Genomic DNA, 18,555 nt, shown 5'->3' with positions numbered 1-18,555 from the left:
TTATAATGCATACACATACTAATTCAATAAAAATCTTTCTTAAAAAAATAGTTCGACTATGTACATAGAAATTGACAAGGTAAGCCACTCGCCATATTCTCAACCAACGGAAGTGCGTCATTACCCATAATTAAATCGCTGTCACCCCGCTCGCTTATTGAAATGCGCTCGCAGGCCGGGAACCTCGCTTTTTGTCTATCTACTTTTAGTTTCAAAAGAAAAACATCCAAAGACGATGTGATAAATCCCTATAACTATTGTTTCACTGACTTAATGGGATAATCAACAAAATACGTTGTAAATTGCATACACATGAATCATTCCTTACCAATTGTTTAACTTGATTTCGTCTTCCATGGTGATTTCTAGAAAAAATCAGCGCATCAAAAATTAAATCTGGCGCCCATAGTGTTAATTGGCTGCTGTTGTAGAGAAAGAGCGATGTTCCCGGTTAAACAATTTCAACGTTTTCAAAAATTAATATATTATGAATTATTTTGCTAATGTTTCAATTACATTGAAAATTTAATTGCGTCAATAATATTCTTTTAATAAGATGTTAAAATAGAGACACTGCAGAGAAAATCTAAACAAGTTTAAAATGTGTTTTCATGTACCTGAAAAATACTTTCCGCATGTTTTATAATAAAACTTTACGATGCTAAAGTGTGGGAAAGCTTCCATTTAATGCGGCAGGCGTGGGATCCAACAATAAATAGGTTGCATTGCTCGAATTTAACCAATTTAATCAATATTTTAAATTTTAATAGAGATGACAATATGAGAATATGTCCCACTTTAACCCGTGTTTTTATTTAGGGAAAGTAACATCGGCGTCTTCATAAAATATGAATCAGTGCACATTACCTGATTTTTTTCAGAAAAGTATTAAGCGTTTTATAGATATTTGATATAAACATGCATTAAATATAAGCTATTTAATCCGTTAACTTAATCCACAGTTCTTCACACAACAAAAAAGTCCTTTAGAATTATTGCATACAAAGAATTATACAAAAACATTAAAAAAACATTTAAACTGTGGTCACTGCCATAGAAATTACAATGACAATGCAAAGCTTGGGATTAAAGACATACCGCACCACAACTCAGCCAAGCGCTGATAATAAAACAGATATCTCAGACAAAAGATAATTACCCAGTATTACAATTCTAATAACACAGCAATAAACGAAAACAATTTAAATGTATAAAAAAATGTATAGCTTGCAATTCTCAGTATTGCAATTCACAGCAATAAACTAATATCAGTATTCTTTCAATCTGTGAACAATTTTATACTCACCGATTTATTATTGTTATCTGCAGCGACATCTTTCTGAGGCACGAAGACATGTAAATATCGGCTCAATACCTTCTTGTTATGAAGATAACGGGACTCAGAATTATATTTATCCTCTGTTGCAAACATTGACCTAATAAAGAATGATTTAGAAGGATTTATTTCCAAATACATCGGGGCAGAAATGCCCATGAGTACACACAAGTATACAAAAGATGTTCTACACATATCAATGTCAATGTCATAATAAAACATGCACATTGCTACACAATGTTATGAAGAACAATATATTCTCTTTAACACATACACAGACATCTGAACAAACGAAATGTTTTACAATCCGATTTTATATCATTTCTAATATAATAGGTTATACAGAATAATAAATGTACTGAGGAAAATATTTTATCATGTTATGTGTTAGGTGAGCGTGTGAGAGGTATGCACTATGAAACTGCTTAAATTATTCATACTATGTATGGTATGTATTTCTCAATTTGATAGCTTTCTTAACAAAAATTGCCAGGTTTATATTTATTTTAGCTTATTGCACTAAAGAAGTTCGATAAATTTCGGTATTTTTTTCTTAATTCATTGTAAAGTAGGCATTCCAAAAAAATGGAATTCGTCCCATAACTTAAAGCATATACAACATGTCATATTTTTGCGTGGGGTAGGTATTGTTTTTTTTCCATCTACCAGCTTCTATTTCTAAATTATGTGCAGACATTCTTAATCTTGATAATGCAATACTACAACTGTCTATATTAACCTGGTAAAAATATGGTTGTAACTTAAAAATAGAATACATAGTATATGAGCTAGATCGTGTTGACCCGTTTAATACATTTGTCCGATGTTGTAAAAATACATCTCTGATTCTTTCTTTAAACGAGAGGAGAAACATATCTATGTACCCAACACCTTGATATATCCACACATGGGGGAAACCTAAAGATTGTAATAAAATCTTTACATTATATGCCCATGACTTGGTATGATTATTGTTTTCTTCATTATCTAACATGGCATTATATATTATTTTTGCATATTTAATTTGTTCGATTTTTAGTAATTTTAAACCAGTATTTTATAACATTTATATAAAATATATTTTTTCATTGTGGTTCTGCCCAGTTCCCCGTATACAAAATTATTTTGTGTTTGAGGCTTTACACCGAGTAGTTCTTTGCAAAATTTTAAATGTATTCTTTCTATTTGTATGATATTTTTGTTTAGCCCCCAAACCTCTTATCCGTACTTAAGGCTAGTGTAATTAATTTGTCGAACAAATCTAACTTGTGACTTATTGACATTGTGGGAAATCTTGTAAAACAACTTTTTAACTTAAAAATAGCTTTCATAGCTTGACCTGTCACTGCCTGTCAGTGAAATAAACGTACCATTAAAAGGCCCCCCGTTGTAATGACAATCCCAAGATAAGTAAAATGTTGAACATTTTTATTTTCTCCAAATATGTTAAAATAACGATTTTCTCAGTGTACCTTTTCTTAAAATCATAATCTTAGTCTTATCAGTATTTACACACAGCTTCCATTTTTCACAATAAGCTTCTAACAAGTGAAATCCGTTTTGGAGTCCAGTTTCAGTCTCTGACAGCAGTACGATATCGTCTGCATATAACAGCAAAAATGATTTTAAGATACCTATATCTATCCCTCGGAAGTCACGTGATATAAAATATTCTTCAATGTGGTTAAGGTTCATGTAAAGGCTTCAATTTGAAAAATGTGGGACCCCTAGCATTGAACTCAACTTTGACTTAAGGAAGAGTGCCACATGGAAAATGTATACATATATGCTTCAAAGGATGTTTTTCCTTCAAACTGCTACCAATTGTGTACATCAACGTATCATAACATCCACAAAATCAATCAAAATACAAAGCGATTTTAACAATAAAATATACATTATTTTCAAAAATCTGAATCATGTTTATTGCACGTATTTCGGCGGAAAATTATATTACTAGTGATTAATATCGACATTGACGAGGGCAAGTTACGCTTAAATAGTAAAAAAAGTTTACATATCTAGAAATATCAAAACTCGAACACATGTCATTTCATCACCATTGGGGCAGCCATTTTTAAATTAATAAAATAGAAAGAAACATGTTAAAAACTCACTCATCGCCTAATTGACATTCCAAGCGGTTGACGATGACAAATGCATTAAATTGTAATCTTTCCGATGATGTTTGCAAACTGCATGATCAGACCTCATAAACACTCAAAAGAATAACTAAGTAAGAAGCATTTCACCAATGTTTACAATCGTTGTCAAATCACATTACTTATATTATTGCGCATAAAATAGTACGCATACAGACTGACAGAAAGATCGATACGTAACTCCGTTCAATTCATCACGGTATACTATTATAATGATAATATATAATAATACATCGCTTTAACAATCTAAAAGTAGAAATAATTCTTTTAAACGGAGTTTTTAATAACGAAAGTGAAAACAACGGAAGTTGGATGGATATTCTGTGAGATGCACTTCGGCTCCAGAAAAACAATACAAATAAACCAAAAAAGACGTGTGGGGGACAATTTTCAGCTGGAAAATATTTGAAATAGGGTAAGTGATGATATATCTACGTGGTCATTTTTGTTATTTAGTGCGATCTCTTGCTGATTAATGTTAATAGTTGTTTTACTAGTTGCCACCCAACTGTCAAAATAAGTTATGTGTTTTCTCAGGTATGTGTATACACATACCCGGTTTTCTCACCACTGCACGTGGTTTCGACCGATTTGTTTTGCACGTTTTTCTACGGAGCACAGCGATGGCCACGCTTTCAAAATGGGTAGAAGGAATCGAAATATAAAATCAATCGGTTTGCCAATTTCTTTATATTCCTTTACAATTTTATATGTCGTCTGCAATCTATTTCAATTTGAGATGGTTTAAAATTTGCAATTTGGTTGAGAGGTAAATAACAAAATTGTTAAGCCTTTGAAATAGAATTGTGACTCTTATTATCCACCATACCTGGATTTTTAAAAAGTAGTTACGTTTTAGTTATTTTTAGAACTTTGTTTAGGAAATTTATCCAAAAAGGCAGTTGAATAAAAACTCATTTGTTGTTTTATGACAATAATTTTCTGTGAAATGTTGCTAACTTGACCTTGCATATGTATGTAGCTCTGTATTTATTCAACTTAAGGTAGTGCATATCCTTCCTAACTTTAGATTGAGATTTTGTCAATTAGTGTAAAAAGTATTGGTTTTAAACAAAAATATGAATAAAGCAAAGAAATATTGAATGTCAAAAATGTGTTTATGTTATTCTATCCGTCTTAAGCTTTAAAATGATATATAGTTTGACCATATTGTACCACATTGAATGAAGAAAATCCAAAGCGAAGTTTTAATGAATTTTATCCCCCCCCATGAACCTTAAGGTACATTGAAAATAAAAATGGTGAGAGCGATTCACTTTGTCTTACACCAAGAAAGCATTCAAAATCTTCACTCAGCTGATTTTTGATTTTTTACTTTCGATCTGACGGTAATTTACATCGCTTTTAAGGGGCCTTTTCACAGATTTTGGCATTTTTTAACTTATTCATTAAATGCTTTATATCGATAAATGTAAGCATTGGATCGTAACAGCTCCAGTAAAAAATCAAGAATAAAATTTAAAAAAGGAAAAGAACATTGCCCGGTCCAGGTTTCGAACCAGTGATCCCTGGAGTCCTGCCAGAGTCCTGAAGTAAAAACGCCTTAGCCTACTGAGCTATTCCGCCGAGTACACGTCCTTGACGTATTTTATACCTTATATAAGCAATCTTCGTAGTTTCACAAAAATTTAACGACAAAAACAGAACTCTCCAAATTATTCAATCGTTTCGCGTTGCAACGCTTTATAATTTTTAGGTTTTAAAATCGTCAAAAGATGCATATAATGGCTATATTAGACCATGGTAGATGTTCAGTATTACTGTTTCCTCACAAATATCATAACTAAAACGAAAATTTGCGAATCTGAAACAACTTTTTTCAATTTTGTCAATTTACCAAAGCGTGAAAAGATCCCTTTAATTATATCAAGCATTTTCCCTCTAACCCCAAATTTTATCAATTTAAACCAAATAACTTTCCTAACCAAGTAATAAAATGCCTTAGTAAAATCGACAAAGCTGCACATAATTTCTTACCATTGTTTATCAGATGCATAATAGCACTATGTAGTACAAAAATGTTGTCTAATGTTTCCATTTTCCCTCTAAAACCTGCATGTGCTTCGATATATATATGATATTTCTCTGCCCAATTATTCAACCTATTATTAAGAAGTTTTGTAAACAGCTTTCCGAATGTGCTTAATAACGTAATGCCCCTACAATTTTCTGGTAAACATGCGTCCCCCTTTTTATAAATCGGCACGATATGCCCTTCCGCCCATTTATCTGGAAAATGACTTGCGTTAAACAATTTATTAAACAACTTGTGCAGAACATTAATAAATGAAACATTTTGCACACCGCATTTGAAGAATTCATTAAGAATTTTTTCTGGTCCAGCGGACATGCCATTGTTTAAAGTTGCACATGCCCTTTTAATTTCCTCTACACTTATGGGACTATTCAGTTCATCGAACATCACCTGTAGTTCTCCGTTTAAATATCTTTCATTAAAGTATCAAATGTCTTCGTCTGGTTGAAAAAACACAGATTGGGGATCATTTACAGATTTAAAATATTCAAAAAAATGTTGAGTACTTATGGGACACTTATCTTGCACAACCGTTCCTTTTAATAGTTTCCAGTACATTTTTGCATTCTCAAGTTTTGACTTTTCTAATTTTTGAGTTTCATTTTCATCAAAGACAATTTTTTCTTTCTAACTGTGTTCTTATAAGTATTTCTTGCCTGTACCATTTCCTGTCTTTTTTCTATATTCGGGTGATTCCTATAGGTATTGAGACATTTATAATATTTTGATTTGGCATCGATAAATCTTTATTAAAGTATAATTTGTTTTCGATATTTTCAAATTGTTTAGTTGTATTTATGTTTAATTGTTTACTAAAAAAAGGACTACAAACGCTTTCTATAAAATCACAAAATGATAGGAGATTATAATCCAAATCACTACTACTTTCAGATAATTCAATAGTTTCTGTAAGTTCATCAAATTTCCTTGAAAGGTTTTCATCTGAGAGAGCATAAAAATATGCATCTTCCTTATTGGAATTCCATTTATATTTGTTATGTAAAGCAGGGTCAGATAGACTAGTTGATCTTCGGTAGTACCTCACGTGACCGCGATCTGACCGTAAGTATGTACACGCTGTTTAATTTGTTATACTATTTGACCTTTGAAATTTATTTAGACGCATCGTTATACTTAATAGAAGAAAAAAGGATGATCTTTAATTAAATAAGTATATTACAAAACCAGCTTTCCGTATTTATCATTTTCATTTACTTGATTACGCAATTTATGACGCATCTGGTGTGACGTCATTTCCCACACGAAACATACTTTCTAGTTTCTCTAAGGACTTTAGGGACACCATTATGACGTTGTGGTTTTAACAGTATTTTTTAAATATTTTTAAAGCATCGCGCGAATCATAACGTATTTCGGATTGTATGTTTGTCATTCATAATTGTTAACTTCGATAGGAATAAAATAATTCGCTACGAAATGATTACGATTTGGTAAATCGGGTTTTGGGTCAGAGTGGTTAGCATTTGATACAAACGCTTTCAAAAATCGTGTGGTTTAAAATGCATTTCGATAATATGGATGAAAGAACAGAAAATGGATTTCGACAAAGGGATGGAATAACAGAAGATGGATGTTTTTGTTTTGCATCTGCATTTATTTTTCATGTTTTACCCCCAAAAATATCACATTCTCGATTTTTTGTATATCTTGTCATATTTTTAATAGGAAAGTATTAAGTAATAACAGTTTAAAGTGGAACAATTTTTTACGTGACACAATATGTAGTTATTCGGTCGTCACGAATGTTGTGTACATGTAGGAGGCCCGACAAGAATATTTATATTGTTATGTCCATTAATCATTTGTCTTTGATATAATGTGTCAACGGCATAAGGCAGGATAAATCGAATACATGGCCAAAGCTCGCCCTATTTTCTTTTTCTAAGCCTCATCGGATAAACTTTTCCCCATCTCGGACCCAACCATGTATTCTCTATATTACTACTCCCAGATCATATTGATGCCTCTCATAAAGAGCCGCAATACGAACCCGAAATGGACGATTTTATAGTTCTCATGTAACTGTAAAAAAAGCATCAAGTGAATGTTTCAAACGTTCATAATTGCCAAGATGTAAGCAGTTAAGAGATTCAGAATCTTAACCGGTGACAATGTTCGGTCATTCTGTTTTAAATATTCAGAAGCCATTTTTGTTGTTACGTGCATTCGTTGTTGTTTCTCTTATCGTATTTCGGTATAAATAACCTACCCATGAAAAAGCACAGAGTGTTCGAGTGTTTAAGTGTTGCTATACTTACAATACATGCATATATTTTTATAATAAAAAATGATCCAGATTCGTATTCTTACATACAAATATATATGTGAAGAATCTTGACAAAAAACTAAAGATGAAGAATATTTATAAGTTTTAAATATTAAACAATTAAGATCATAATTAACAACATATAGTATTCACTCAAAACGCCAGTTAATACACTCACTGATATTGGAAGTCACTTAAGAGCTCAAAGAGCATAATAGTTTTCATATATGTATATGGCTAAACGCATATTCGTGTGTTATGGACTTCCTTTTAAAAGGTAATTAAACTAACCAAGCGAACTTCTCGTGTGCCATCGCTATAGAAGCCGCAAGTTAGCTCATCGCGGGTCGGGCCACCGTTCCGTTCCTCCGCTTTACATCCCATACTAAGTTCTACTTTTTTCTAACAAAAAAGATGATTTAGAAATAAAATGGTCACACATTGAGCCTTGTTCTGGGAAAAATGGGCTTGTACTAAAATTAAATAGTAGCTTAATCTACGGTTAATCAACAATTTACAAAAACTATGGTTTACCATAGAAGCTACATTTTAATAGTATGGAGAAAATAAAAACAATTAATACGTTAGAGTTAGGTTTCCAAATATTTGCATTTTCAAAAAGAACAATGCTGATGAAATTAACTGTGTATATTGACGGCCAATCCAGTGTTACGTTTTCACAATAATAAAAGTCGGTAAGAACAAAAATAGACATAATCTTCCTTAGAACTAACGATAAAAGAATTCGATCTCAAAATGTACATTAACAATACAGTTGCATACACCTGTATTTCCGAGATGCGTGTAATAACCCCATGTAATTAACGACGCATCTGTTATCAAACTTGATAGATCAAGCATCACGATCTATTAACGGGACAATGTATAGATGAGAACTGGATCATGCATGTTTAAGATAAAACCTCGATTAGTCCTCATTTTTCACAATCTTCTTTTGAATAATATCATAATCAAACCATTAGGAGAGATACAATACATTTGGGAAATTGCCATAAGTCGCGCGTTTTGCGCGTTAAGAGCATCGTTTGGATAATATTAATGTAAATGGAAGCTAGTGTGATATTGTTTGGTAATAATGTATATTTGCTGGTTAATGTCCTCAATCAATATTATCATGCGTAATACGCATGACATCATATGACAGTATAGTATAGTCTTCATTGGTACTTACACCATAATGTACACCATTCTTTATATTGCATTTACTTCCAACTAATGTCTTATTATTGGAGTGATATAAATAGAAACGCACTCTCAAGTCGTTTGATTTTTTTTTTACTTTTTTAACGATTCTGTTTGCAATTCAAAACTCATGGCAGTGAATAAATATCCATTCATATAAAGGCATCATATAAAAGCTTCATATTTTATTGCAGATCATTATTTAAGTGTTTAAGGTTTCCTTGTTTAATTCGTTCGTTATGAGTCTTTTACTACATATAATGTCACCAATGATAAGTAAACAACATAACAATAAATGCCTCAAAGTGACAAAATTAAATATCACAGAAAAGTATTTAAAGTATGATGTTATCTTAGCTCTTTTAAATTATCATAAATGAATATACAGTTTTCGCTATTAATTGTATAGAAGACCTTGCCTCTAAGTTTCAAGATGGAACTGAGCTCTCTAGCAAACATTTGTCATCCTTTGATACTAGCGTATGGCCAAATGTGACCTAACAGGGTCATTTTAGGTCCAAAATGGCAATTGAGATGGCCGGTTGGTCATGGGCGCCCCAAAATGGTCGAATCGGGTTGACCAATTGGTCTGGGGAGGTATTCCAGAAAAATCTTAATTCATTTCTTAAATAATTTCACTTAAATTCATAATTACAATGTTTTGTATTCCTTTACTAAAAAAAGAAACACATGTTTTTTTGGTATTCCTTAAATAACATTGGCATAATTATGTTATTTAAATGTATATCTTGATGCCAATCTATTGTAATAGGAAATGAAACACTTAAGAAAATTTCCCAATTTAAGGATAAGAATAAAATTTAACTTAAGATGCTTCTGGAATACGACCCCAGAACTAGACCGCACATTAAGTACTTGAGAAAATGGCGTCAAAATTGAACAAAAAACAGTAACGACCTTCCTTTTTAAACGAAGTATACAAAGGTAAAATACTTGGACATGTGAACAAAATCAGTAAGGTTGCTATTCGCTAAAAGCGATGACTCATCTGACCGTACTGCACCGGGAAAAGTGGCTGACAATGAATCGGCGTATCACGGACAACTAGGCAAGTCAGGTTTTTTAGTACAATAACAATCAATGTACATGCAATATTATTCAGAAGTAATATACTATACATATTATCAAACGGACAATGTTCAACCTGTTTTGGAAAAGTCAAACAACCAAAAAAACTCTGTAAATACGGGACCAAAATAACGCTAATAACTCAGGCTCATATTAAACAGACATACATGTATTATTTTATTATCAATCATCAATAAAATTTATAATATTCTTAGCATTAGAAATCGCAAAACAATTGGATAATTTGTAGTGCTTATGCTTGTTTCATAATACATTTTACAATGCAAATGTGCTTATTTAAAGTATTGAATGCATGCAATTATAATAGCCAAGGAAGCTGAGTGGCTGTGGAAATATTTGGGATAAACTATTGTTTTTTCTTTTGTGTTTAATAGAGTACATGCATATATATATATATATATATATATATATATATATATATATATATATATATATATATATATATATATATATATATATATATATATATGCTGTGGTTTGTTAAGAGAGTGCCAGTTGGCCCAGCATCTCTGATTTCAACTCTCTAGGTTTTGGTCAGGTTACCCCTCCTTTAGCCTTTGTCGAGCCAACGACGAACTGCAAGGCAGCAGTGTATTTCTGTCAGGTTGTTTTCCTTTAGCCTTTGTCGATCCAACGACGGACTGCAAGGCAGCAGCGATTTTCTGTCGGGGTATCATCCCTTAGCCTTTTCCTCTCCCAAGGCAGCCACAAGGCAGTGGAGCTATTTGACCCATAGCTAGGAACTAGGTTTACAAAACTGCAGAGCATGTCCCCGCGCCGGGAGGTTATGCAAGTCCAGTATCTAGGGGCCTAGTTTCCTCCGAGACCTTATGGTTTAGCCTGGGGCCGCAAGGTGCCCAGTTACCATCCATCACCTCGCGGAGGATCCCATTTCTTGGCCACAGCGGTCTTGATGCATGAGAGGCTATGCCTGGAAGAGGGATACTGAATATGCTCCCCTTTTCCCAGCATACGCTGGTATCCAGGTGTGAGGCTGTAAGCGAGATACATAAAGCACACACTTAGAGCAACACAAGTTGCGCATCATACACCCATTACGACGGATATTTTCATTGATCAATGTAAAGCATTTAATGTCAACAAATATATAAACACTTCCCATTAACACCCGTCTTGATCCATTATAAACTTGAGCTTCAGTAGAAATTGTACTTTCCATTTATTACAATGTAATCATATAATAATTGTTTCTTATTTGAAGATTCTTATTATAAAATAAATCATCGACACAGTCGTTTTTACATCACGCGATGCATTCTATACAGAATACAAGTTTTATCGCACCAAATATTTTTAGACGCTTTGTTTTAGACGTCAACAATTGTATCATAAACATGGTATCAAGTGAAACGCAATTAGATTGGGTATTCTAAAAAACTATTCTTTCTGTTGTTTTACGATGCTAATTGACAAGCCAATTGTCCAAAGGTACTAACTAATTAGTTGCAAGTTTGTTTCGCATCTTGCTCGATAAATTTAGTATATGTGTTCACATAATATCTGCAACAATTAGGACAAATCATTTACTGCCTAAGAAAGAACAAATAACTCAAGCATACACGACAGAAGAAACAGAAAAGTTCCCTCAAATGGCTTAATAGTGATTTATTTGTAATATACAATTACTGTATCACCAACGCGTTAAAACAGTCACTCAACGACTCCTCGAACCTACGTTCTACGTTCAAAGTATTTCAATCTAAGCAAACGGAATCATGTGTAGTGACTGGTGCAAGTTCGTTCCTTAATCTTAGCAAACGGAATCATGTGTAGTGACTGGTGCAAGTTCGTTCCTTAATCTTAGCAAACGGAATCATGTGTAGTGACTGGTGCAAGTTCGTTCCTTATATACGTGAAAAGGATACCCCTCTTATTAACACATTTTAAAAAACATTATCTAAGAATTTCATCTTATTATTTTTCAAGTAATTGAATTTTATACTTGTATTGAAGACGTTATTTCATATCTATAAATGTGTATTACGTTATCTCAGTTTTTCCAATACGAGCAACTCTACACAGTGCATTTTGTTGAGTAGCGCCGTCTTTAGCAAAGCGATATTTCTCGTTAATAACCTCGCCCTGGAAAAAAAGGTCTTAATGAATGTGCAAGTATCGTCACAAATTAGCTTATACAGTCTGCACCGGCTAATACGGGACGACGCTTTTCGCTGAAAGTGGATTTTTGCTCAGAAAATACTGCCCTTTAACGAAAATACCATAAAAGCCTAGAGAGTCATCCCTGATCAGCCTTTCTAGACTGCACATTCAGCACATGCCTTCGTCCTCGTGCTCACAGAACGCTACACATATGTAGATTGCATTATCGATTTCCCTTTGACCTTTCTTTTATCGGTCTTTAAGAGCGTCTCGCTCTTACTTTAAAAATGAATTAACTCTTCCTGGTAATGCTTAACCTGACAGGAACGTATCGAATCTGTCATTTTTACGCCAGTTTCGCTTTCAAATACAGTATTGATGACTTGCTGGAGGATCCGTCGTCAGGACGAATAGCATGCTTACAACGTTAATGCGAGACCTGTAAATGATTAGACGTCTAGTTTAACTTTTTCCAAAAAAACAACAGCAAAAGTAATATGATTACAAGTTACTGATAACGTTACACTTTTCATAATAGCGTGTATGACATATTTACAGATTGGTGCATCGATGTACCATCTCAGCTGTCAGACAACAGCCTAATATTTGACTCAATTTAATGAAACTGAGCCTCGTTAGCCGTGAAATGAAACACATTGTTCGACACTTTCCGCTTGAATTGGATTTTCATTTAGAAAAGGCTTCCTATAAACAGTGTCGCCCTGATATTCCTATGCGGACTACACAGGTAAATCTAATACGACATTTAACGTACATAAATTAAGTCCTGAATGAGACTTTTACCGTTTGCTTTATGGCATAATGATTACAAACTTGATTCGATAGTTTAAATGCATCTATTACAGATTTTGTATTGATCGTGTATACTATACATTATAGTTTTCTGCAAGCTGTGGTTGAGATTTTTATTCACAATCTATGTGCCAGTATATACGTACTCTGTTTACAGAACATAAATATGACCGCGACATAGTGTATGTATTTATCGATCAGCAAGTTTGTTTAGCGACCACAAATGGCGTTAACGTGTGCTATTGTCAATAACTTAAACAAAGATTTATTAATACGCGGTTAACTGAATAAGATATCATGGTTATAAAATACTAATGATTCATTCTTTGGACAAACAACTTATCGAATATCAATACATTATCAGTACATGTCTAAGAGAATCCAAATACATTAAGTAATCCTAGTTTCAAACAAAAAAACATGAATAATGAAAATGCAAACCATATATAAATTAACATACAAATGCTATCATTCGTTGGAATCGAACGACATCAACTCAGCACTATATATGAGTCTCGTTCTCGGGAAAATGGGGCTTAATGCATGTGCGTAAAGTGTCGTCCCGTTTTAGCCTGTGTGGTCCGCACAGTATAATCATCGACGAAACTTTCCGCGTAATACAGATTTTCGGTTAGAAGAGACTTCCTTTAAACAACAAAAACAATAATAACGGAAATTTACATTACGCACATGCATTAAGCCTGGTTTTGGTAGAACAATTAAAAACTTTCAAGTGGTGGCAGTACCTCCTTTCTCAGAAACAGTTTCAAGCTAGAATGGCACAGTCTAGGTACAATTCATATCTAACTACAGAGGACGCGCTATTAATTGCTTATGATATGCATATGATATGATGGTCTGTAAACGCAACGATCGTCTTTTTTAATCCAGTTTTCTGCACTTTGAGTGTGCTTTTCATGACTTCACAAAGCAATACACGCAAGTTTCTGAGTAATAGCCAGCTAAGCGACAGTTATACAAGTTCCACAATTCAATACAATTCTAATAGGATCAATGCAAACAAGCATTTGCTTGTCTAAACGTGCATGCGACGTTAAGTGTTCCTCATTCACAGTTTTCAACGCTACGTGTGTATTCAGTAACGCTTGCCGTAAGTCTTCCATGTTGATTTCTATGATATGACGTTACTAGTATATTTTTGGATGGTAGAAAATTGCAAATAGTTGACAAAACAAACTTTATTCCAATTTATATTAAACAATATTGATTCACAGTCTTAGTGTGGAACTACACAGATGATAAATCACAGTATAATTAAACAACCATCCATATACAAGGCGTCAATATAAGAACTGTAGAAGATTTTGAAATGGATTGTCGGGTAATTATCACAGCTTAAATAGAAAACAAAATACAACTGTCATGTCCATGCGCAATTCGTTTTATTAATTACGAGTACAAACATTATTACAACAGTGTAATATTGTAGCGCATAAAAGGAATATAAAACAGTGCGAAATGCACCTTTAGCCAATCAATATTCACCTGTCAAAGCGTCCTTTTTTGGCAAAAGGACAATCACATTGTGATATTATCACCACAAATCTAAATATGGCAAACACAACGAAAGTTAACGAGCAAGACAGGACTTTGCTCGACATTAGCGAAGAGCTAATATGTGTATGTCGGCTTCCTACATATCCTAAGGATTTTCCAATTGCGAAAAAAAACTGTAGCCTGCAATGAATGTTGTTGACATTAACAAATCTAACAAAAATTGACATTAACAAATCTAACAAAAATTGACGAACACGCAGATCTTATGTAACCATAGTATTTATTCAATGATTCTTAAATAAACGTAACACAAAAAAATACTCGAACAAACACAATACAAGATCTATGAACAACTACCTGAGAAATATACAAATGGTGCTAACAAAGATACTTAAGCTGCGTTTAACATCGAATTGCAAATCGCAAGTTGACGCCACATTGTTATAATGAGACGTCCCAGTTTATGTTTCACTGTCGCATCTCGGTCTTTGGAATTATGACTTGAGACCTTACGTTACATTTTCTCTCCCACAATTCGTGTATAACATTATCGAGAGGAGTATTGTCTGAAAATAGTTCCATACTTCCACACACACACAACTGACTCTACGTTTCTAAATCACAGTATTTATGTATATACAAAACACTCAAAATAAATATACGAAAAGTATTCACATTTAAATAGACTACTGTATGTGTATTAGCGTGTATTTTTTATTATATAACAACCTTATAAATAAACAACAACATAATTTTTTCTGCTTTCTGGAAGCGAAAATATGATGCAGTTGCGTACTTGTTTTAACATTCTGTGCATACTAGTAAACACATGAAATAATTTAATTGACAACTGGTGACATAGGTTTACACTTTCATTGAAATTGTTTGACCCGCACAGGTTTATCAGCGACAACAGTTTCTGTCTTAACTTGAAATAATAATACAAATATATTTCCTTTAAATGAAAAATTCTATAAACACGGTACTATATGCTCATGCTTAAATCCCGATTTTCCCAGTGTGATGCTAATATGTATCAAGTATAAGTGTTTTATCAATTATCGCATGTAAGAGTGGTGATGATACATTTGCAATGATGATCTTCTGTACTGGTTGATGTAGGCTCCGAGTCGTGAATGTTTTAGAGCAATTATTTACATTACAGACACACATCTGACAGTTAAATGAGCTTTTGCAACGATTAGTAGTGTGACGTGGTGTCATAATCGTCACGGGTATGACGGGGTTCAAGAAACAATGTGTCGGGATGGTCGCCTCCCTGTCAGACACTGTCCTCTGCAATCATGTAAGATTGGAATGATAAATTTCTATGCAGCTGTCCCAGTGTTATTTTATTCAAGGTTTCTGAAGTGTGTCCACCGTCGACCGAATCCGATATCTGTCTCCCAAGTCTGGTCGGGCGTTTAGCCGGCTGGTTGCCGGTCGTCAGATCCTGAAGTTTCGAGTTGCATGTTGAGTTGAGAGCATGAGGATGCTGCATGGAACCGCTCCGCTGCATACCTTTCTGACAGCGAGCGTCATGCGCATTCAAAGCTTTGTGAAACACATTGGCATCGGGGCTATCACAGTTCTCTTTTAGTGGAATGTTGGGATTGTAGTTCGGGAACACCGGGGAGAGGTCACATGAGCTGTTAGTGAATCCATTGGTCCAATAACGTGGATGGATGATAGGAGCGCCAAAGATCTCGCCCGCTGGATTGAGGTCACCATTGGGCGTGATTTTACTGGACAGGCGGCTGTGAGAGATGCGCCTCTGCCGCTGAGATTCGTCCTCACCCTCAAGGAAATAGGTCAGCATTTCGCCTTTACCCTGTGAGAATATGAGCAAAACGATCATACAGTCCAGAATTGATCCTTAGATGTACCATATATAACTAAGAACGAGTTACTGAAAGAAGCACGGCTGCGTATGGACTTTTCAATAAAAGATGGGCGACTCACTGAGTTTGGCGAGCTTCCTTTTCCAAATTCTTACGGGCATTACCCAAACAACGTACACAATCATGTCTAAAAACTACGGCTTTCGACGCAATAAATCTCAATACTATTTAATCTAACGCTTGTTCAAACGTTCAAACAAACAAATAAATGAATATACGTGACATGTTCTTTCCATATGAAAAGATATTGACATTTACGTTATTCATAACCAAATGCTGCATGTACGGGTTGTCATTACCTTGGCATTGACGAGGCCTCGCTCAGTAAATTGGTAGCCTCCCAGCTTCCTTAGCAGACCCGTGATAGTCTCACTGCAGTGGATCTTCAAGGCTAAAACAGATGCGGACCAGAAATGAGCTGCTGTTTTAGGGCGGGAGAAATGTTTACCGAGCGTTAATGCAACAACATTTACGCAAAAGGTGGATGCAAATTGCATAAACAATGATTATAACGTACATTGTTAGTTCAGTTTAATTTATTCATTTAGATTTGTAAATCATGACACTCAAAAATCCTAGTTAAAAATAAGATATTGTAACGTCATGGTAACCATGGATATGCTCTTTTTCCGTCTGGTATTTCAAATTACATTAATATACTCACACTCTGTGAATCTAGTTACAGTAAAGACCAGCCAGCTAGAAGGATCGTATTGTTTTTTAAAAACAACAGGACTCCCGGGATGTGTGTGTGTCGTTGTTCCATCGAATTACGCAACACATGTGTTCATATTCTGGTAACGGAACCATTAACAATGTTGCGTAATTGTATTAATCAATAAATAGATTAGTTAAAATATATATTACATATTATGTAGATATTACGAGTGAAGTTGCCACTCACGGACTCCCGTGGACTCCATGCGGGACGCTGTGTTCACCGTGTCACCGAACAGCGTGTAGCGCGGCATCTTCAAACCCACCACTCCGGCCACACAAGGACCTACAGTGGAAAAGGGGAAAGGAGATATTATACCGGAGCAGGAGAACGGATGTATTATAATTTAACAGGAAAAAGAAAGCTGTATCATTGAACTGGAAAAACGGAGGTATAATAATTGAACAGCATGAAGAGCGGAAATTTCAGTCCCACCAAACCGACCACGCAGGGACTTGAAGGGGAAAGAATGTATTATAATTAAACAGGGGAAAGGATTATTTCAATTAAAACAGGGGAAAAGAGGTTTTATAATTAAACAGAGGAGATGGGGTGTTATAATTGAACATTTGAGAGTAGGTATTATTAGTGAACAGGGAAAAGGAATTTATTGTAATTTAACAGAGGGACAGAGGTTTTATAATTGAACAAGGGAAAGGATGTATTATAAGTTAACAGGGGAAAACAGGTATTGTAATTGAACAGGGGAAATAATTTATTATTATTGAACATGTGAAAGGAGGTTTTATTATTTAACACGCGAACATAAGTATTATAATTTAACAAGGAACATGATGTATTACAATTGAACATTGGAGTAGAGGTGTTATTATTGAACAGGGGAAAGGAATCTATTACATTTTAACGGCGGAAAAAAAGGTAGATTAATTTAACAGGCTATAAGCGTTATTTAATTCAGGTGAAAGGAGGTATTATAATTCAACAAGGAAGATGAGGTATTATATTTGAACAGCATGTAATGTGGCATATTCAGGGCTACCACCCCAGGCACGCAAGGACATGCAGGGAAAAGGAGGTATTATTATTGAACAGGGGAAATAAGGTAATATAATTGGACAGGGGAAAGGATGTACTAGAATAATACAGGAGAAAGGATGTATCATAATAAAACAGTGTGTAGCGTGGCATCGTCAAGCCAACCACCACGGCCGCGCAAGGACCTACAGCGGAAATGAGGTATTATAATTGAACAAGAAAATGACGCATTATTATTGAAGAGGTGAACGGCGGTATTATAATTTAACATGGGCAAATTGGTATTTTAAAAGAACGTAGTAAGGAGGTATTATATTTGAACAGGGGAAAGAAT

General features: G+C 34.2%; 1 protein-coding gene across 2 annotated transcripts in view; it reads right to left on the bottom strand.

Moving 5' to 3' along the window:
- Nucleotides 1–14,469: 14,469 nt before the first annotated feature.
- The window catches only part of LOC127858744 (guanylate cyclase 32E-like), a 52,292-nt gene continuing 48,206 nt past the window's right edge, over nt 14,470–18,555 (bottom strand). For both annotated transcript variants that reach the window (XM_052395991.1, XM_052395992.1), the window contains exons 19-21: nt 17,412–17,510; nt 16,807–16,898; nt 14,470–16,437 (exon numbers count right to left, since the gene is read on the bottom strand). In XM_052395991.1, the coding sequence (XP_052251951.1) occupies nt 15,889–16,437; nt 16,807–16,898; nt 17,412–17,510 (740 nt within the window). In that variant the 3' untranslated portion in view covers nt 14,470–15,888. The remainder of the gene's footprint in view (nt 16,438–16,806; nt 16,899–17,411; nt 17,511–18,555) is intronic.

Source organism: Dreissena polymorpha, chromosome 14 (assembly GCF_020536995.1).
Source record: "Dreissena polymorpha isolate Duluth1 chromosome 14, UMN_Dpol_1.0, whole genome shotgun sequence".
NCBI classification, from domain to species: Eukaryota; Metazoa; Mollusca; class Bivalvia; order Myida; family Dreissenidae; genus Dreissena; species Dreissena polymorpha.
Note: the sequence above shows the minus strand (reverse complement) of the source record. Positions and strands in the feature narration are given on the sequence as shown.